We start from the raw sequence: 21,891 nt of genomic DNA on the forward strand, positions 1-21,891 counted from the left end.
AGCAGGTAGGTTTTGTCTCCTAAAATTTTAAATTTTGTTCCTATCTCCAATTCTCGTATTTGGCCAAAAGTTAAGCAAAACTCTACATCCAGAATATTTTACTTTTCATCTTTTCCAGGTATTCATATGACATTTAAGAGCATAGAGAGCTGGCCATCTGAGATTCTTGGGTCATGCAAGGAGAGGGCCCTGCTGAGAGGCACATTCACATCAGAGAATAAACAGGACTGTTTGTTAAATGCCTCTAAAGTGTCCTTAGTACTAATTAGTTCCCCCGCCCTCCCATCAGCTGAGGTGCACTAAAGCCAAAGAACTTCGGTCACTTCCCCAAGGTCACACAGCATGTTCTGTTCACTCATCAGAAGGCAGTGCCTGGAACCAAAGTGATTCATAAGCTCCTCCACCCCCTTCTGTAACCAGTAAGAAGTACTCTCCAACATCAAAAAAGCATTTGGAAATACTGTTAAAGACATGGTACAGCCTACGTGATTATCTAGAATGTTTAATTATCAGCTTCCTTTTCTGACATAGTTTTTAAAGGTGTGGAAATTCTATTCCAGTTATTGCAACATGACTCTATCCAGAATTGCACAAATACTCAAGCTCCAGAAGTCCAGGCTAATCTACAGTATGCTATCTTCATCACCCACGTCTTTTATAAAAAGATACAAATGTGCTGTGCTTATGTCATTTAATATTGCCAGATCACAGATTTAATAAGAGCTGGTATCAAAATTGATATTTGTAAATATGCTTCTATGAAAACAGGTTAAGTGCACACAGCCATATGAAATTTTTAAAAAGGCTATTCCAAAATAAAAGCATCAAGATCCAAGAAAACCTAATTTAGTTGAGACTCTCAAAATTAAGGATTTTAATTCTCATTCGGCTAATAAAAGTTACCTATTGCAAGAGTCCTGTTATTTATTGCCATTGTAAATGATCATGAGATTTACTCACTGTCAACCGAATGTACAGGTTTTCAAAACCGCTTGTGAAAATAAAAATCTAACTACCTTGTAAGATAAGTTTGAAGCCTGCAATTTCATACCTGAAAACTCCTCTCAGTTCTTATCAGGACAGCTTCTGCTCTGTGCCTCTCTAAGAAAGTTCAGGAAGCTAGGTCCTTGAAATCAAACCCTGAATGTAAGGTTTAATCCTATTACCAATGTAGAGATACAGCTGAAAATCACATTCATGCTTTGGACCCAGATAAAGTCAGAGGCCTGGAAGTGAGAGTGTGTATACAACTTATTTCATTGAAGTTTCACTCTTTTTACATTTCACAGTTATTTACCTGCTCGGTCATATAAAATGTGAGATTTCTGGAGGCCTTCCTTCACATCATTTTCAGTGATCAGAACTCTACTGGGAGAATAGGTTTGCCCACTCTTCTTACAAAACATCTTCCTAGAGCATAACCTGGCCAGCACCGCCAGCTGCAATCCGTTCAATCCAGCTCGGGCATCCCCATCGCTGAGATAAGCCAGAGTGTCTACTGCTTTATCCTCTATGAACACGGAGGGCCTGCAACACAACTAGCGTTAGTTACTGTCACACTTGTAATAACACTTTTCATTCTGTATCATTTCTTAGTGAACTCATATGTCTTAGCAAGATCACTAAAAATGACCTTATGTTCAAGGCTTCTTCCCTCTTTTCTTAACTCACATTGTTAACATGGTTTAGCACTATCAATGCTAAAAAGTGACCTGACTTTGAGTTGAGAGTATTTAACTATATATAAGCACACACGCATTAGCATGTATGAAGGAGACACGGAAAGTTTTAGAAAGTTGCAGTAGACAATGTGGTCTCTCTAGTTCACAGAATAGTGAAAACCACAGAAACACCAGTGCCTCATTATAATGCACAGAAAACATGCTTCAAATGCAGTCCACATCCTGATGATACAGGTATGCTCAGACCACTTCCCCCATAGGGAAGAGATAGTATTATATCAGAAAACCAGCTCTGAAAGGCTCTAGATAACACAGTTCAATTCCCTCATTTTACAAACAACAAACTAGGTATCCAGTTACTCTGAGTGCAGCAGGATCTAGGACCTAGGTCTCTAAGATTTTAGCCTGGGGTATGCTTCCAAGTGGGGCTTAATCACATGAAGTCTGCGCAGAGTAGCAGAGGTCACTAGCTTGGACATCTATCAGAAGTTCTGCCAGAACCTAATTGTGAGACATTGGGTAAGTCATCTAACTTGTCTCTGAATGTCAAGACTAAAATCTACCATCATATTTCTAAATGTGGACCCTCACAGAAAACCATGATTCAGCTTCAAATCTAATTGATCAAAATTTTCTATTCCTAGTCTAGTTAGACAGATATCTAACACATTTAGAGAGGTCTTATTAATTCCCAGCTAGCTGCTAGCAGCACATTTGCAAAGCAAACAATTTTTCAGTTACAGTCACCCATGTTGTTGCCAATTTCAGCTGAAAATATCTATAATAATCAATAATTCAATTTGGACTGTCTAAATCAGCTACTTGAAAAACAATGCATAGGTACCAACAGGGCTGGGCAGAGCCATGGGGTCAAGAGTGGGAGGGTGGGGGGTGGTCATGAAAGGGGCCCAGCTTGTCTATGAAAGTCCATGTAGAATTCCTTATTGTATACCCACCCCACTACTTTTCTTGAACTGCTTGAATAACACCAATTTGTACTTCATTCACTAAAATATTTGTTTTTAACATCTTAAACACTGTCTTATATCATTTCCTAATTTACCAAAGCCAAGACTTCCAGTTATTGTGGATCTCATATCACATATGAAGCACCTGTTTTGTCTTATAGTTAGATAATGAATGCCTCATTAGATTCCTGACAGCCTCCTGGGCCCCAGAGCCATGGTTACAGTCTGGAAGCTCATCCTTCTCCCTTCCTGACTGGATATTCAAAACACACAGCAAGGCCACATCACTGACACTTTGTAAAGCTGATGGACTATTTCTCAAGCAGATCGTATTTAGCAGATTTTAGATGTTTTGGAAGAAAATGACAGACAACATATACGAAAAGAAAATGTGTTAGGAGGGACCAGTATTAGAGAAGGTGTGGCAGCACCCCATGTGCCTGAAAGAGGAAGGCACACACATGCTTGATTACTACTGCAAATTATGTGTATGTGGGGCTGGGAGAGGGGTAGCAGAAAGAACCAAAGTTGCCTGAACATCTCATTTCAGACTCAGAACTAATAAAAGCAATGCCTTCCATTTCCTCGGAAAGCTTCCTAGCAACAAAGAGCCTGCAGGATCATTTGCAGGAAGAAAAAGGAGTAAAGCAGGAATCCTAATCAATCCTGATGGAGCCATCACCATGACTCAGGCCATTTGTTGATCACATTTGTCATCTCTCCATTCCCATTAAATGTTGAGGCCTCAAGGATAGGAATTAGATTTTATTCTTTCTTTGTAACCCCAGTGCCTGGCAGAGAATAGACATTAATATCTGCACGATGATGAATGGACTAACTTCAACTTTCCCACAATTTCAGAGTGAAACATTTATTTTCTTTTAAATTATAATATATAGAAAATGTACTCCCCCACCCCCGCCCCAAAAGCCCATTATCTCCACCACCTAGAGATAGCAACAGCTACCATGGCCTTTGCTGAATTTCCTTTATGATCCATCCACCTGTTCAACCATCAACCATCAACCTTACATTTAACTTTTAAAACAAAATTAGGATTGTACTATGTATAGTTTGCATCCTTAACAAATAATTTTTTTTTTTTTAGTAACTACTCAAAACTCTAAATATATAAATTTACAAAATGTGTTATATTTTAAAAATAGAGACAAGGGGTAAAAGTCACTTATTGCTGTATTACCTTAACATTAGTATTTTGGTATATATTCCTTTTCTATGAATTTGTCCTTCATATAGAGACATGTGCTTTTGAGACAGAGAAAAGATGGGTGGCCTTTTATACTCTAGTGTTTACTATACTGTCCTGTTTCTATGAAGCCCCATATAAAATCAGTGAGTAGGCCCTTTTAATTATGAGAGAAGCCAACTGGTAACTGTTTCAAAGACTTATAAACAGCATACTGTGAAGAAGCTTTTTAAAATGGGCATATATTTTATGTGGTTGGAAAATAGGATCCTTTCTTCAATTTTTAAATTCTTAACCAAAGTCCAAGTTATTTCCTTGTTATCATTTTTAAACAGGTTTGAAGTCACAGGGAGTGGGAATGCTGCCACAATAAAACTAGAGCTGAGTGCTTTCACCCAAGCTCCCACTGCTCCATTCCTCCTCCCCTTCAATATGACCCACATTCCAAATTTCACCCCCATCCAAAACAAGTATTTTTAAACAAAAATGAATCTGTCAGCAACTCTATCCAAGTAATAAAAGGTGACTGCTGATGGGACTCACAAATGGTGACATAAATAAATCCCCAAGTGGAAATTCACTATTGAGAATACTGTATACGATGTTCAAAAGGTTCTACCTACCTACCTCAGTATTTCCTGAATTCCTACTCTACCTAGGTTCTAAGGAGTAATAAAATGTGTTAAAATAACTTGAGATCTAGGGGAGAGAGACGATGAGTGCACTCATGTCAAGAATGATGAAATAAGGAATATTTGTAATATTTGCACAACTCCTTAGCAAACAGTAACTACTGCACAAAGTACCTTGAAAAGTGCTTCTAGTCTAGAGAATTCGACATTATTTTAAGCATAAACTTGGAAGTAACCTTCCAAAGTTGGAATAGATAAAATGTGGCACAATTTACTTTGGGGGATAGAGTGACTGAAATTTCATAACATGCTATAGAGAATTAAACAACGCATAGTAAATTATATTGTTATAATGTGATAAAAAGAAAACAAAAATAAAACCCAACTGTTCCATAAGAGAAAAAGTAGTTAAAATAAATGCATTGGAAAAGATCACATTCCTAGTTAATAAGATGTAGAGATAAAAAAGACACAGCCTAGTTTCTCCAACTGAAGTGAAAACTTCACAGAAATATGGAAGCAAGCTGTAAAGACAGATTTTTTTCCTTTCATGGGTGTGAATCTTTCCGCACATTGTTTTTCTGGCAGATGACATCAGGGTTTAGAAGATTCCATCCAGATGGCTGGATGTTCAAGTTGGAAGAGTGAGGTAAGTGAAAATTTACCTGTTATTTCATGACAGAGTTTAGGCTCAGTTAAACTCTCCCTAAATTACTATGGAAAAGGTATATCCTATGGCTAGGGTAACAACTGCTATACAGTGGTCTTCAACCAGGAATCTGCATCAAATTATAGAGAACCTTCCTAAAGTACAGCTGTGTATATTTTACCACAGATTTACTGATTCCGAAATCTCCAGGGACAGACTCTGTTCACATGTATTGTCAAAATGCATCCCTGGTAAGTGTGATATACAGATCTGGTTAAAAGGCACTACTGCTAAATTATAGCTGGGAATCTTCTGTCCCTAATTCTTTACAAATTAATACAGTGCTACCCTCACACAAAGAAACAACAGAGAAAGGTTAGAATGTTAATACTTACCAGTAGTATTTTAACTTGATACTAAGTATAAGTAAGTATCTAACTTTGTACCTAGACCCCTTCAACAACCAAGGTACCTTAGTAATTAGAAATTTGCCTTCAAAACTTGAACAGGTTCCATCCTGTTCAAGCAGGGTGATCTTGGTGCCTCAGTTTCTTTAACTAAAAGGAAGATAACAGCTACTTCTCAGAGGATTATATGACATGTAAAAGGCGTGGAGCAGTGCCTGGACATCATGAGCACTCAATTTTATCATTAGTAATGAGAATCATTTTAGACTGTTTAGTAGTATTCTCTCTTAAAACTGCAAATTTTCAAGGCAGAGCCCTAAGCTCAGCTACATCCACGATAACCAGAGGGAAAATAAAATAGTCTCCCCAAAAAAAGAGACTATAAACTTCACAGATGATGCCCCTTTCTGTTTAAACCCAGGGAGGCACATCTCTTTCCTAATTACATTATACCATATACCTGGTAGGGCGTAGTGGGATGAATGACAGCCCCAAAAGATCTCTGAACCTGTGAATGTATGTTAAGGATCTCAAGATGAGATCATCCTAGATTTAGTGTGGGCCCTAAATCCAATGACGAATGTCCTTATAAGAGATAGTAAAAGAGAAGACAGAGGGACACAGAGCAGATGGCCAGGTAAGGATGGAGGCAGACGATGGAGTGACCCTGCCACAAGCCAAAGGATGCTAAGGAGTCACCAGAATCTGAAAGGAAGAACTCTCTCCTAGAGCCTTTGGAGGGAGTGTGACCCTGCCAACAGCTTGACCACAGACTTCAAGCCTCCATTAACTGTGGGAGAATAAATTTGTTGTTTTAAGCCACAGATTTTGTGGTAATTTGTTACAAGAGCCACAGGAAGCAAATACAAGGTCCTTAAGATCTATTTCCAGTTGCCAGTGTTTTTATGTCATCATTTAATAATGTATGTTAATGTAACTTTTTTCTTTACATCAAAATATTTTTTAAGAAAAATCATTAAAAAGCACTCTAAATCCACAACTCATTTTGACCAGTACCTTCTATTCTGGTGTTCCACTACCTTTCTTTCTATTTAGTGCTAGAAAAGATTGTTTTTAAAGGGTAGAAAGAAGAGTTCGAACTTTTATTAAAAACAAAAACAAAACGACTGAGAAACCTATACCCATCTTGTTTTGGGCCATCTCATTTTGAGGCCACCTTGTCTGGGCTCCCCTCTCAAGATGACCTGAGAAAAGCCCCAGTCTTAAAGGCAAGCCACAGCAGTTTCGCTTCAGGACAGAAGACATTCCAACTCAACCAAGTCTTAGAACTCTGCCTAGTTAGATAGTTTAACAGTACAATTATGGCTCCTTATTTCACTCTTTTCATGTCCACAAACTATGCACTATGATCTGGTCCACATACAACTGATTCTTTCATGGTGTTTTTGAACATACATTTGTCCTGTGATCTGGAATCTATAATCCTTCAAAGCAGCAAGTACTGTAGAGTGAGTAAACACTAGTTCTACTTTCTCATTTTCAGCAGCACAAGCTTATCAGACCATAGACCAAAGATAGATTTTCATAGCCTCCAAAATTAACCAATGTACAATAACATGTTTCACTGTACCATGTGATCAAAATGCTTAGAGAGCAAAGTACATGAAAACTGATGATTACTCATACAAACCAAAGGAACTCCACAGATAATTTAACATAAATTGCCAGTTTACCTCTTTCTCTTCACAACCAAATCACAACTGAGTCTATATAGAATACTATTTTGTAAATGTCACAGTAAAGCTGGAGGGCAAGAGGGTATGTGTGAGAAAAGCCCCAGTCTCAGAATCAAGCCACAGTATCTTCACTTCTGGACAGAAGCCACTCCAACTTAACCAACTCAACAGATGATATGCTATTCTTTGGCCCTTCTTTCCTGCTGCCTGGAATGCAAACATAACAGATCTCCAGTAGCCACCTTGAGACATGAGGTAGAAGCCCTGTGCTGAAGGTGGTAGCGGAGAAGGACAAGGACCAGGTCTCGGACAATACTGTGAAGCTGGATATAAGCTGCATTTTTTATGCCCAGGGACTTCAGACTCTTTTACACGAGAAAGAAAGTTCTACCTTGTTTATGGCACACTCTGAGTTTTCCCTGCTATAAGCAGCCAAACATAACCCTAACTGGTACAATAACCCTGAGCACTACTCCCTCCTTGCTGAAGTGCTTCTCTGAGAGCACCCTCTGGTTTTGTTACCTTTCTGGATTTGTTTTCTTAGGCTCCTCTTCCTCTCTCACCCAATAAATGCTGACAAGTCCTCAACTTACTAATCTTAGCTCCTGGTTCCCTTCAGCTCTCCTATGGGAATTATTCAAATGCATGGGCTATACTATTTCTGAAATGCTGGAGACTCCCAAATTTCTATTTCAAACCTTTCACTGCTCTCCTGACTTCTAGATCTGGGACCTCTCCATATGAATCTCCCAGGGGCCCACAAATTGAACAATTCCCAAAACTTGTTCACATTCCCCTCTGCTTCTCTTCCTATCTCTCTTTTTCAAAAGTACAACTATTTGCTTAGTCCCCAGACTTAAGAATTGTCTTAAACATGCCTTCCCTCCTCACACCCAGGCCTACAGATCTGACTCTGCTATTTCTCGGAACAGCTCTAGCATTTGTTCAAGTCATCTGCACTTATCTTTTGTCTTTGGCATCATTGCAATAGCCTTCTAACTGGTCTCCCAGCAGCCCCAGGCCCTGAGGACAGGGGCAGGAGGCTGGGGAAGGGAACAATCTACTCCCTCCGATCTACTCTCTATGAGGCTGCATTCATCTTCCTAAAATGCAGATCCGAGTATGTCATCTCTTACTCAAGATATATGGTTTCTCATGGCTCTTGACATCATTTTCCTTACCTTAAAACACAGGTCTTTATAAACTGGCTTTCCCTCCCTCCCTGGCCTTGCTGACCATCACTTTCCTCAGGCCCACTCTTCCATCCAGCCATAATGAATGGACTGTGCTGTATACCACCTTACCTTTCACATGCTGCATTCTCTTGCCGAAATGAGTTTTCCGTTTTATCTAGTTAAATTCTGCTTATCCTTCAAAATTCAACTCAGCATCCTCTCATCTAGGAGGTGAAATATTTGATTTCACATGTTTAATGCCTCTTCTCTATACCCCACTGCTTCCGTGGGCAAAATTCAATCATGGCATGTCCCTGGAAGTCAATTTACTCATCTAATCCTTTACATACTCTAAGCTCTCTAAAGGCGCAGGAATGTGCTTCTCAACACAGTCAATGTCTAGCATATGCAGGGCCTTCAATTTATAACGAATAAACAAATATAGGAGATAAACAAAAAAAGAACACTTTTATCTCATACTAATGAGAATTTATAAGGTACATGTGTATAATGCATAAAAATTCATAATTCCTCAAGTAAAATCAAGAATGATGCAAATATCAGCTTGGTCAGTTTCCAGATTCAGTACCTGTTCAGTTTCTCTCATGCATAACCTTAAACACTCTGGGATTTCTCTGTAAATGTTCTAGTTGCTATCGAAGGCACCAAAACATGACATAAGAATACAAATGAACACTCATAACTTTCTAGAAAGAGAGAGAGAGTAATTATTTGGGGTTAAAAGTTCTTTCCTTCCCACTAGATTGGTGTAACCAAATCTAATTTACGTCCACAAGAGTGTATATACAGTTATTGTCAGTCAGTAGATTCTAAAGTAAAATTTTACCTAAAACTGAAAGACAGCACGATCCACTATTAATTACACATGGCAACTGGGGTGGTCAGGTACTTCTATTAGGAAATCGCTAACAATGTAAGAACTCTTTCTTTGGCTTATGATATCTCCCAACTTAGCTTCTTGTCAGAATTGCTAACAGGCAGACCAAAATGAAATTAAGCTTAATAATCTTTCATTTCACTCTGCTTGCTCTTATAGTTTGCTTGAGCAATAGTATTAAAAGAAAAAGGTTCTTGACTCTTGGGCAATAGGGCAATCATCCCTTTTGCTGGACTAAATCCCCCCCTCCCCCAAAATAATGATAATAATTAAACTGTTTTTCTCATACTGAAAGCTAGAATTTATTCATTCACAAACCACTTACTAAGCATATATTACATTCTGAGTGCTGGGGATAGGAACAAGAAGGACAAGATCCTATCTTCCTAGCCCTCCCAGGAAAATGGGAGATATAATAAAATAAACAAGATAATGAAAAGAAGTCATAATGAGGATCAATTCTAAATGAGTGATAGTGGAAAAAAGTAAATGATCTATTGGATATAGCAGGTTTTCTCTAAAATGCAATTTTAGCAGAATTATGAATCACTGGCTCACTTTTGTATCAGGCTCTCAGTTTCAGCTATAAAAAAAATAATTTTTTAACTTGATCCCTTCAAATTTTAATGTGCATGCACAAGTGATGTGAGAATCCTGTTAAAAAGGATTCTCACATCACTTGTGCAGAAATCCTTTTTAAGATGAGCTCCATGGTTCTAATGTCCTTCTCATTTCACTTAAATTATGGCATGGTAATGATTGGGGAGAGGGAAAAAACAAGTGCCCAGCACACAAAGCGTTCTTTAAGTATGAGTACACCTGACTGATACCAACCAGCAAGTTCTATACATCATCATAGCCACAATTCTGATGGCTATCCCAATCCCATCACAACTATACTCTAATATAGTATGACTTTGTTCCACCTGAGGGTCCTTGGCCACGTTTCAGGTCTTTCACAAGGCATAGCACAATTCCTCCTATATCTGATACATGAGCAAATGGGAGAGGCCAGACACATAGGGAAAGGCTGAAACCTAAACCCTGAGCCTAAAACTATGTACTTTAATCCTTACAGAGAACTTGGCCTCGGGGTAGGCACTAGCTAGCAGCTGTAGAGTCCACAGCATGAAGAGGCAGGCATTAGCCTTTCATCAGACCAGATTATGTTCCACGGCATTATTTCAGCTGAAACATGAATCAATGACATCTGAAGAATATAGTCTAATATAAATAAAGGAAAACCTCTGACCCACAAAATCTAATTGATTATCCATAATACATACCCTGTGAATTAAGAAACTCATGTAGCACTCATATAGAAATAGATTATCTAAAAAAAGGGACAGCCTCTAATATGTCATTTTCAGTTAAAATTATTTTACTTTCATAGAACTGAGTTTGACTTTGAGTATACAAAAATCATTCTAAAAAGATTTAGGGGATTTATGGTAACACTTAAATTAATTTTTACTTAATATTTTTAAAAGAAAAGTCAACTGCAGGAAAAAAAATTGGAATAAGATTGTAAATCTCAAAAGAACTGTAAATTATGTCTGTTCCATAAAAGAACATAATAAGGCTTCCCAAAGTCTTCAAGACTTTAAAAAAAGTGTGCTAGGTGAAGAACCAAATCCCTAAGCACAAAAGCAAACACCTAAAAATGAAAATAATGGACAAAGCAATGTTAAAGCTTGAATTACAGATGCAGCCATTACAAACTATAAAACACATCTTAAAAAAAGGAAATGTTTGCAGATATACTTGGTATCATTCATCACTTCCCTCCTCTTTTGCTAGATCAACATTTCTTCCTTGTCCCCACCCTCTCTTTACTGCTTTCCAGCCCTTACTGGCCCCCTGCCAGGGGATTCTCAGGGAAGTGTGTGTCCCCAGGATGCTGCACACTGTAAACTTACTCAGAACTGCTGTTGCTGCTGTGGCTCAGAGGGTCAGTGGGACGGCTGGAATCTAGGACATGGATGCCCAGTGAGTTGATTGCTCGCATTAAAATAGTTACCATTGCCTCTACTGGAAGCTTCTCAAGAACAATAACCCTACAGCGGCTCAGAAGAGCAGCATTGACTTGAAAGGAAGGGTTTTCCGTGGTTGCCCCAATCAGAGTGATTGTCCCACATTCCACATGAGGAAGGAAAGTGTCCTAATCATGGGAGGAAAACAGAAGAAATTGATTCCAGTCAACAACCACCTGCAGAATCCTATGTAAGTTGGCTATCCATTCCTTCCTTTTCCTAATTTTGATTTTAGGAATAGTAGCTTTATATATCACTAAATATGGATGCAACATCATGAGAGCACAACTAATGCTTTTTAAGCATAAAACACATCTTCTGAAATGCAAATGTCTAAGCCTGGTCTCTTGCTGGTAGACTAATAGCTCAACGTAGAATTCTACTATAGTTTCAAAATAAATGATTTCTTTACTTAGAAAAGTATCTTCTATCCCAAGGCCAAACTGACATAGCTTAAATACAGCAGCTATTTATTTACAGAAGTCTAACACAAAAATAATATTTTCCAAATTTTCTTTCACTGCAAGTACTCAATCACATTGTTATTCTTCCTAACAAACGTGGTAAATAAGTATCAGTGAATATGTAACCACTGGATGGTGTCTTGTGGGGAAGAAATGCTAAGATCAGTCAATGGTCCAATCTGAAACCTAGAGTACTAAGATATAGTCAGAACTCCAAAGATCTATTTAGTCAGAGATTCAAATCAGGAAAAAAGCTGAGTAGGGTTTTGTAAAATGTTTCTACCTCTCTGACTAAAAGGCTGCAATAAATGTATCAATGAAAAAAGTATATCTGAAAAAAAGGTTTATGTTTATTTAGGAAAAATACAAAAGTGGCTTTGTTTACAAAAATAAATTGTCCTTTTACTTCAGAAAGCCATTTAAGTAGTAACGAGTAGATTCTTAACATTCACATCTTGACGAGATCTTGAAGTTATAGAAAACAGACTCTTTAATCTTGAAAATAAAATGTAACACTTTATGGGGGAGAAATTTAAAATTAAACTTCACTATGACTCCTAATATTTAGATTAAAAATGGCTTAAAATTGGAAACTTTGATCCAAAGCTGCTTTTTTGATATGTAAGTTGAGGGATATACTAATAATTTCATTTATCAGATAAAGTATTTTCTTGCCATAAAAAAAGACCCAAAAACCAAAAAACACAAAACACTAAGAGAAAGTGCAGAATTAGGCTCAAAGGAGATGGGTTGGCAGTCTCTATTTTGTAGGCAATAATGATAACAGTCCCTAGCATTTATACAGTGTGTTAAGCTTTTCAAAGTTATCTCACATACTTTACATTCTATTTAATTAATGTTCACAATTACCAAAAGGTAGAAGGATGTTAATATACCTGCTGAGATTTATTGAACCGATGAATCTCATCAATAAAAAGTATGGTTTTCCTTTTGAAAAAGCTCTTTTCATTTTGAGCTTGTTTTATGACATCTCGCACATCATTTGTCTTGGCATTTGTTGCAGACAATGTCACAAATCTTATGCTATGTTTCTTGCTGTTGTTGGCTATGATGTGAGCCAGGGTGGTCTAAAAAAGATGACACACAGAGTTTAGAAAACTGATCAGACACAGAGAAAAGCACCCATGGTTAGTACTAACACAAGCAGCATAAGCACATTTTACCAAGCAACTTGAACTCTGAAGAATGCTTAGTAGCACAGATAAAATCTGAAATACCACAGCGCATTTTCAAAAATTAAAAAAATTTATAAATAAAACAGGAAGGTGGCTAAACCTTAGACTAATCCTGACCTTCTCTCCTTTGTACCTAACCCCATTTGATTCCTTTTTTGGGGACTCTATAATCTTTGGAATCCCAGTACAGAACAGCTGTTTTGATTTAGCAGAGCCTGGGCGACAACTGTGATCTCTTCTAGCCAAGAAAGCATTATTGCTGAAGGACTGGGTGTAGAACTGAAGTGCAGAATCAGACTCCATCAATTCCACAACTGGAAGCTTATCAGTGCAGTTTAGAAAAGACAGTGAGCCTCTGAACTAAAAGACCAACGATGACTATCTAGCATTTAAGATGACTGTGGACCACTTCTGAACATCTACTCTGGAAGTAAGTGAAATAACACCACTTATATCATGTTAGTACTTACCAGAAAACAATGGAGATCCAAGGAAAGCACTGCTCAGTGCCTGGCACTTAATGTTGCTCTACAAATTTGCATATGCTCTTATTAACATTATTACTTTTAGCAGCATATTAGTAAGGACAGGAATAAAGAAAAAGGAACAACTGTTTAACCAGAGGGTCAAATTTGCTCCTGAATGAATAGAAAGGAGGCACTTTGTTTTCCAAAAGCTGTACAGCACCATTAGATACTGTGGCTGCAGCTTTAGCAAATCCTCGCCTATTGGCTCCCATGCCACATATACCTAGGCTTGTGACTGATCAGCAACCACTACATAGAGCAGCCCAGGCCACTAAATCTTTTGCCCAGCATCTTCTATGAATTCACCCTACCATTTTCCTGGGGACTTTTTTCTTGCCACATGGGAACATCAACAGCTCATCAGCTATTCTCATGTGCTGATATAAAGAGTTCATGGATAATTAATAAGAATGCTACTGCTCAGTCCCCTAAATGGGATAACAACTAAATCTACCACCAGGGTAAAATGTTATTTGGGTTAGATATGATTCATACCCACCAAAGAGAAAGTATGAATGTAAGTAAGAAGTCGCAAAACGAACAAGGTGCATTCCAGGAACTGGAGTGAAAGGAGGTGTGATTAAGTTGTGGGCAATGAAGCTGGAAAGAAAAACTGGAGAAAAATCATAAAAGCCCTATGTACTAAGGAGTTGGAACCTGAAAGTTATGACAGCCTCTTTACACTTTGATCCTAAATGTCGCCTTTCATTCACTGGTGCTCATTCTTCTCCCTATTTCTATGGATTAAAAAAAAAAAAAAAATTATGTTTAAACATCTCAACCTACTCTCTTTTTTTCAGTCTTAATCCTCCAGTGTTTTTCAAGTGTTCTTCAAACGATATGTTTTCTAGACCCCAATATCCTAACTGCCTTCTTCTGGACTTGTGGTAATTCCTAACAAAGTATATAGAATTGGACACCAAAACGCATCGATATTTCTTCTCTAAAGTACACGGCATTACGAGGATAGTTATTAAAATGCTAGATGAAAATGACTTGCAGAGAGAAAAGAGTTTTCATTCTAGTCTTGTTAGTCTCAAGGATAAAAATAAGCCTGTTAAACCAACAACTATAAAGAGGATAAAAGAGCACAGAGAAATTAAAATTTTGATTTTTTTTTTCCAAAACTGAATCCGTATACACAAATGTAATACACAAATATTCCTCTGCAATTTGTAGCATGCTGTTTTCTTAAGAACTGGGTCATTAATGTGGCACGGAAACATAAAGGTAGATCAAATCTGAGTCCACATACTCCTGTAAACCTATGAATTCAGACATTCTCATTTTGAAAACGACGAGAAAACGTTCTGGGTGGGTGTGCCTTTTTCACATCCATCACAACTCCATCTGTGGACCAGGCACTGCCCCAGTGGGTCCCTAAGGCCCTGCATTCTTAGGCCTCAATATCCAGACTGGCGGATTCTTCCGGGGCGGCCTCCGCCACGGCTCTCTGACCGTTAGATCCACGCCCCGACCTGCAGAGATCGATACTCGAAACCTTTCTGCCAAGGCTGCACTCACCTTGCCGCAGCCCGGCGGACCCCACAGAATGAGCGAGGGGATTTCATTCGTCTCCAGGAGGGACCGGAGTAGGGTCTCCTGCCCCACGGCTCTACTCTGCCCAATGTAGTCCTGCAACGTGTCGGGACGCATCTTGTCCGCCAGCGGCTTGCCCTCCAGCATCTGCCGGATCTCCTCCGCCGCCAGCGCCCGGGCGTGAGGGCGGACCCCACCGCTGGCCCCGAAGGCGGCGGCATCGGCGGCGTCGGCATCCCAGTGGCCCGGGTCATCTTCGCCATCAGCATCGGCGTCCCCGTCGCCCACCGCCTCTTCCTCCTCCTGCGCCTCTGCTTCGTCCCAGCTTCGCGGAGATGCGCTACCCGCCGCGGCGGCCGCGGCGGCTGGCCTCTTCCCTGAGCCTTTCCTCCCGGGGCTGCTGGAGCGGGCCACCGGGAAGTCAGGAATGAGGCGGGCACCGCTGGGAGTGGGCGGCGCGTCGTAGCTCTCCCGGCTCTCGGTCTCGCCGCCGTCGTCGCCCTCCTCTCCCTCGCCCTCGCTGCTCTCGGCCGCCGTCGGGGTGGCCGGCTGCTTCAGCGCCGAGCTCTCCGAGAGCCGCCGCCTCTTGGCGTTGGGCGGCGAGAGCCCCTTTGCCCGCTCGGTCACGCGGTGCGGCCCGGCCGCGGGCTCCGCGTTACCAGCGGGGTTCAGTAGTAGACAGCGGTCCAGGTGCGAGTTGATGTGCGCGGCGGGCATCATCTGCTGGCACACGGGGCACTGCACCTGGTGCAGCTGTGACAGGAAGGGGTCGTCTTCCGGCCCGCTCACCTCCATGGTGGTCGCTGCCCTCCCCGGCGCGCAGTGCGGTCGCAGCACCCCTGCGCACGCCGAGGGCTAGCGATGCCCGCCGCTAGGCCCCACGCCGTGAGACCCTCACTCCGAGAAGCAGCAGGACGCGAGCGGGCCGAGGGAGGGCGCCGCTCATGCCTCACGTCCGGAGCTTCCCGCGTCTGCCCGCCCTCGGCCGCAGCTAGCGACGTCTCGCACAGTCAGTCGGGAAGAGTAGTCCGCAGTTGTTTCCCCCAAACACGGTGGTATCGTATCTCGCTGCCTGTCGGGAAATGTAGTCCGCGGCCGTTTGCCCCAGAGCTTGCGCGTCCACTTCCGGTCGACCCCGCAGCCACCTTTGTGATGAGGCCGGTGACTTGCGCGTGCGCAGGCTTGTGCGAAAACCGCGACTCTCCACGCCTTTCGAAGCTCCTGACGCCTGGTGGGGTGTCGGTGAAAGTGCACGAGTTAGAGCACGTGGGAAAGTGGCTTCGCACACCCGGGATCTAAGCAGGGATCTGACCTGAAGTGTGGTGAGGGGGGGATGGACAGTAAATAAAGGGAAATGGGGGAAAACAACCCAAAATGTTCCAGTGGAAAACTGGACAGAGAACCCGAACAGAAGACAAACTTCAAGTAACTACACATGTGAAAAAATGTTCATATCAGCGGTGGTCAGAAATACAGATAAAGAACTGTCCCCCACATTCCCCCACCAGCTCACCGCCTCCGCGCCCCGCCTTTAGATTTGTTGGCCTTTTGCCTACACTGCATACTTACATGCTGTCTCCTGTCTGCTCATTACTAGTTAAAAACTAGGAAAAGACATTTCTCAAGGTTAGTCAAGTTAGTACATAGCTACCTCCATAGCAATAAAATATTAGGCAACCACTTAAAATTGTTAATAGTAACAGAAAATGCCCAACATAAATTTTAAAAAAAGGTTAAAACATGTACGGTATTCCACACCTTTGAATGATCGGATTACGAGCTTATATGATTTTATCTTTTTTGTAAACCTCTCCTTCAAAAATGTATCATAAACATACATTTTTGGTGTTTAGAAGAAGAAAATAAGGGTGAATAAAGAATGAAAAAGAATAAAAGAATTTTATAAAAGAATGAACTTTCCTTAAAGTTGATAAAAATGGAATTTTTTATTTACACAAGAACATTGCCTTGAAACTTAATCCAAAGGCAAACACCTAAGGATTATACTAGCCTCTTCATATGAACTGATTTTACAAAAAGGAATGACTCACAAAGAACTAGAATTAGGTTAAGGATAGTGTTAAAAAGAAAGGGCAAAGGAGGCATTTTTTTTCTGTTGATATTCGATGTCAAATATGTGTTCCAAATTCCTGGCAAATGTTAAGAGGCGTGAACTCTAATTTCTGGATGATTTCTCTTAATGATATGTTAGGCTCGAAAATAAGATTAATAGAAAAGCAAAAACGAATTGAGTAAAGAATCTTTATTTTTTGACCATTATAGAATTTAAAATTAGACAAAAACGGAGGATCGTAAATTTGTATTGTTTTGTACTTATACCCCACAGCAGTCATCACAGGAACATCACAAAAGCAAGTACTTTGAAAAGAGGTTTGTGGGGGAGGAGAAAATTTCTCTTCTGTACCCATCTTTGGTTTTTTAGTAGAGGCCTATTAATGTTTTGTTAAACTGACAAAAGTAGATATAAAAAGAGAAAACAAATTTATTCACGTGTGCAGTGCGCATATAGATGGGAATACTTTGTGATGAATCTGGGCTTATATAGCATCTTAACAAAAGTACAAGACATTTGTAGATAAGACAAAGGAAAAGGACTTTGAGTTTCTAGGGTGGCAAATTGTGGGAAGGTAAATATATGAAGAAACTAAAGGAAGATGGGGACTAGTTAGCAGTTTGTTACATAGATTCCTCTGGTGCCATCTCTGGGTTGATGAGGATTTAGAGTTGTCTCTGGCCTTTTTCATAGGGAGGGTACTGCAAGGGTTACCTTTACAAATTTATGTCCTGGCAGAGAGTAGGAGCAAATTGAAAGAGAGTAGAGAATTTTTCTTGTATCTGCTGCTTTTCAATTGCCTTCAGCTTAAAATAATCCTTATGCCAAAGTGGAGTATTTGTCTACATTTCAGGATCTAGGGCTGCCTTCAAAACAGGTTTTGAAGGAAAGAATTACTTAATATGGAAATGTTATACACATTAATTTTAAACATTTATAGAAATATATCAACATATAGTCATACCTAACAAAAATAAAATATTTTAAAATAATGACAACAAATGACAATAATTGTGAAGTTTCGATAATGTCTTTTGGGGAGATTGGATTAAACATGGCAGAGTGAGAGATGTTCCCAGATCTCTCTCCTTGAAACAACAATAAACTGAACACCTAAAACTCAACAAAAAACACCCAAACTTCACACAAGCACGTCTGAGCGTGGGATCTGCACATAAGAGCTGCCACAGGTCAGAATCCCAGGTGTCGGGCGGTGGACTAGGAGTAACAAAGAAGCTACCTCTCGCAGCCAGAGCTCCTGTAGGAGAAGGGGGAGGGGAGAAGGAGCAGCGAGTTCCCTGAACAGCCCTGTCTAGAAGTGCTGTGAGCTCCAAGTGGCTGGCAGCAGTGCCCAATCATTAGAGCAGAAGGCAGAGAAAGAGAGATGGCAGAAAAGCAGGACGTCAGAGAAATAACAGTTGATTTTTATCAGCCGCGATTGCAAAACTGAGGCTGAGCCACAGCCTCCAACCCCCAAACCAGAGGGTCCCATCCCCCATACCCTCCGAGACGGAATGCTGCAGAGCACCAAGGGAATCTGAGCAAATGCTACCCAAACTGTCACTAACACTGAGAGGAACTGAGACTGCCAGTAGTAAGCATGATTAAATATCTATAAGAAAAAAAAGACATTATTAACATTTTATATAAAGCAGAGATCCAAGAGGCTTAGATGCCACCTACTGGAAACTAAAAGAAAAACATCTTATTCGCAACAGGCTAGGGAACATTATATAATAAATCTTTCTGGGGGAAAAAAAAAGCAGAACACACTTCCATTAATGCCCAGGTGGAGAAATAGTCCATGAACAACCAAGGTGACAAGGCATCTCAGAAAGAAAGAGAAAAATCTGCAGAAAATAAGTTTACAGACATAGAAATGTGCAACTTAAATGACAGAGAATTGAGGATGGTACTTCTGAAAAAATGAGATCCAAAACTATTCATGTCAACAATTTCAGGAATTGAAAAAACAACTAAATGAGCAGAATGAGTTCTTTAGCAAGGAGATTGAAACTCTCTAAAAGAACCAAATAGACCTTCTAGAGATAAAGAACACATTGCAAGAGTTGAAAAATGAAATAACAAGCTTGGGAGATAGAGTTGACCAAATGGAGGAAAGATCAGTGACATCGAAGACAGAAATGTAGAAATAAATCAGAAGGAAGAAGAGAGAAACTGAAGAATGAAAAATAATAAAAGAGAAATGGAAGAACTAGCTGATACCATCAGGAGAGGAAACATAAGAATAATGGGAATTCTTGAAGAGGAGGAAAAGGAACAGGAACTAGAAAGCATTTTAGACAAATAGTTGACAAGAATTTCCCAAATCTAAGGAATGAGCTGGAGCTTGGAATTCAAGAAGTCAAAAGAACACCCGATTACCTCAACCCAAAATGGCCTTCACCAAGACACATCATATTAAAATTATCAAAAATCAATGACAACGTCAGAATTCTCAGAGCAGCTATGGAAAAGAAGATGGTAACCTATAAAGGAAAACCCATTAGATTATCATAGGACTTCTCAGCACAAACATTACAAGCCAGAAAAAAGTGGAATCAAATATTCAAACTATTAAATGACAGGAAATACTAGCCAAGAATAATGTATCCAGCTAAGCTCTCCTTTAGATATGAAGGAGAAATAAAGACCTTTCCAGACATAGAAAAATTGAAGAAATTCTGTACTATGAGGCCTGCACTACAGGAAATACTGAAAGAGGTCAGCTCACCTAAAACAAAATGACAAAAAAAAAAAAAAAAAGCATAATTAGGAGTAAGGTGACAAGCAGGCTGATAAAAGCAGAGGAATTCAACCCTTACTACAATCAGGGCATTATAAGCTTAAAATAAGAAGAGATTTGCTATAGCAAGATAGTAATGAATGTTCACATACATACATAGGGACAAAATGAGACAACAATGACAAAAGGGGAGGATTCAAAGATCCAAATTCGCAAAGGGGAATGGAGATGGAGATAAGGCATATGCAGAAGAAAAGGGATGACTGTATATATACAACTATCCTTTTCATATTCGTAATAGTAACCACAGGCCAAAGATTTAAACCAAAGAATATAACATAAAACAAGAAGGACCCAAGGAAAAATCCACAAAAGTCAACCAAAATAAAGAAAACAGATACGCAAAGACAAAGAAGCAATGAAAACACTGAGCTACCAGAAATCAAAAGATAAAGCGGCTATAAGAAGACCTCATATTTCAATAATCACCCTAAATGTAAGTGGACTGAACTCACCAATAAAAAGGCACAGAGTTGCAGATTGAATAAAAAAAACAAAACCCAACCACAAGCTGCCTCCAGGAGACATATCTCAATTCCAAAGACAAATATAGACTCAAAGTGAAAGGGTGGAAAATGATGTTTCAAGCAAATGGCATTCAGAGAAAAGTGGGAGTAGCAGTACTAATATCAGATGAAATAGACTTCAAAATAAAAAAAAAAAAGATAAAGACAGATACTGAGGGACACTTCATATGATGAAGGTAATCATACACCAAGAAGAAATAACACTTACTATCTATGCTCCCAATCAGGGAGTCCTAAAATATATAAAGCAATAACTAACAGAACTAAAGAGAAAAACAGACCACAATGCTATTGTAGTAGGGGACATAAATACCCCACTGTCAGATATGGGCAGATCATCCGAACAGAAAATCAATAGGGAAATAACATCCTTAAGTGACACCTTAGATCAACTGAACATAATTGACATTTAAAGAGCCTTCCATCTCAAAACAGCTGCTTATATATTCTTCTCTAGTGCATGTGGACCATTCTCAAGGATCGACCACATACTGGGACACAGAGATAGCATCGACAAATATAAAAGGATTGAAATCATACCAACCATATTCTCTGATCATAATGTTTTGAAACTAGAGATCAACTATAAAAAAAAAGCAGAAAGAACCACAGATAAATGGAGATTAAACAACGTGCTACTGAGGAATAACTGGGTCAGAAAAGAAATAAAAAGAGCGATCAAGAGATACATAGAAACAAATAATGATATTACAACATATCAAAACTTTTGGGACACGGCAAAAGCGGTCATAAGAGGAAAGTTCCTATCATTACAAGCCTACCTCCAAAAACAAGAACAAACCCAAATAAACAACTTAACGCTTCATCTTAAAAACTAGAAGAGGAAGAACAAATGAAGCCTAAAGTCAGCCGAAGGAAAGAAATAATAAAAATTAGAGCAGAAATAAATGAAATTGAAAACAACAACAAAAAAAATAGAAAAAATAAATACAACAAAGATCTGGTTCTTTGAGGTTAATAAAATTGACAAACCCCTAGCTAGACTTACTAAAGAAAAAAGAGAAAGGACACAAATAAACAAAATAAGGGATGAAAGAGGAGAAATTACGACTGACATCACAGAAATACAAAGGATCATATAAGGATACTATGAAAAAGTATGTAACACCAAATTTAAACACCTAGAAGAAATAGACCAGTACTTAGAAAAATACAACCTTCATAGATTGAATTAAGAACTGGAAAACAAATAGATTGATCAGCAGTATGGAAATTGAAACAATCACCAAAAACCTACCAAAAAGTAAAAGTCCAGGACCAGATAACTTCACCAGTGAATTCTACCAAATATTCAAAGAAGATTTAATACCTATTCTTCCCAAACTCTTCCAAAAAGTCAAAGAAAGGCAATACTTCCCAACTCATTTTATGAGGCCAATATTACCTTGA

At 39.4% G+C, this 21,891-nt stretch overlaps 1 protein-coding gene across 2 annotated transcripts in view; it reads right to left on the minus strand.

The window, feature by feature from the left end:
- The window catches only part of WRNIP1 (Werner helicase interacting protein 1), a 21,228-nt gene extending 5,171 nt beyond the window's left edge, over positions 1 to 16,057 (minus strand). The window contains exons 1-4 of one of the 2 annotated variants that reach the window (XM_006924555.2): positions 15,060 to 16,057; positions 12,709 to 12,900; positions 11,235 to 11,476; positions 1,298 to 1,527 (exon numbers count right to left, since the gene is read on the minus strand). In XM_006924555.2, the coding sequence (XP_006924617.1) occupies positions 1,298 to 1,527; positions 11,235 to 11,476; positions 12,709 to 12,900; positions 15,060 to 15,869 (1,474 nt within the window). In that variant the 5' untranslated portion in view covers positions 15,870 to 16,057. The remainder of the gene's footprint in view (positions 1 to 1,297; positions 1,528 to 11,234; positions 11,477 to 12,708; positions 12,901 to 15,059) is intronic. The other variant, XM_015599055.2, reaches the window with a different exon arrangement.
- Between the last annotated feature and the right edge of the window lie 5,834 nt (positions 16,058 to 21,891).

This window comes from Pteropus alecto, unplaced genomic scaffold, assembly GCF_000325575.1.
Source record: "Pteropus alecto unplaced genomic scaffold, ASM32557v1 scaffold389, whole genome shotgun sequence".
NCBI lineage: Eukaryota > Metazoa > Chordata > Mammalia > Chiroptera > Pteropodidae > Pteropus > Pteropus alecto.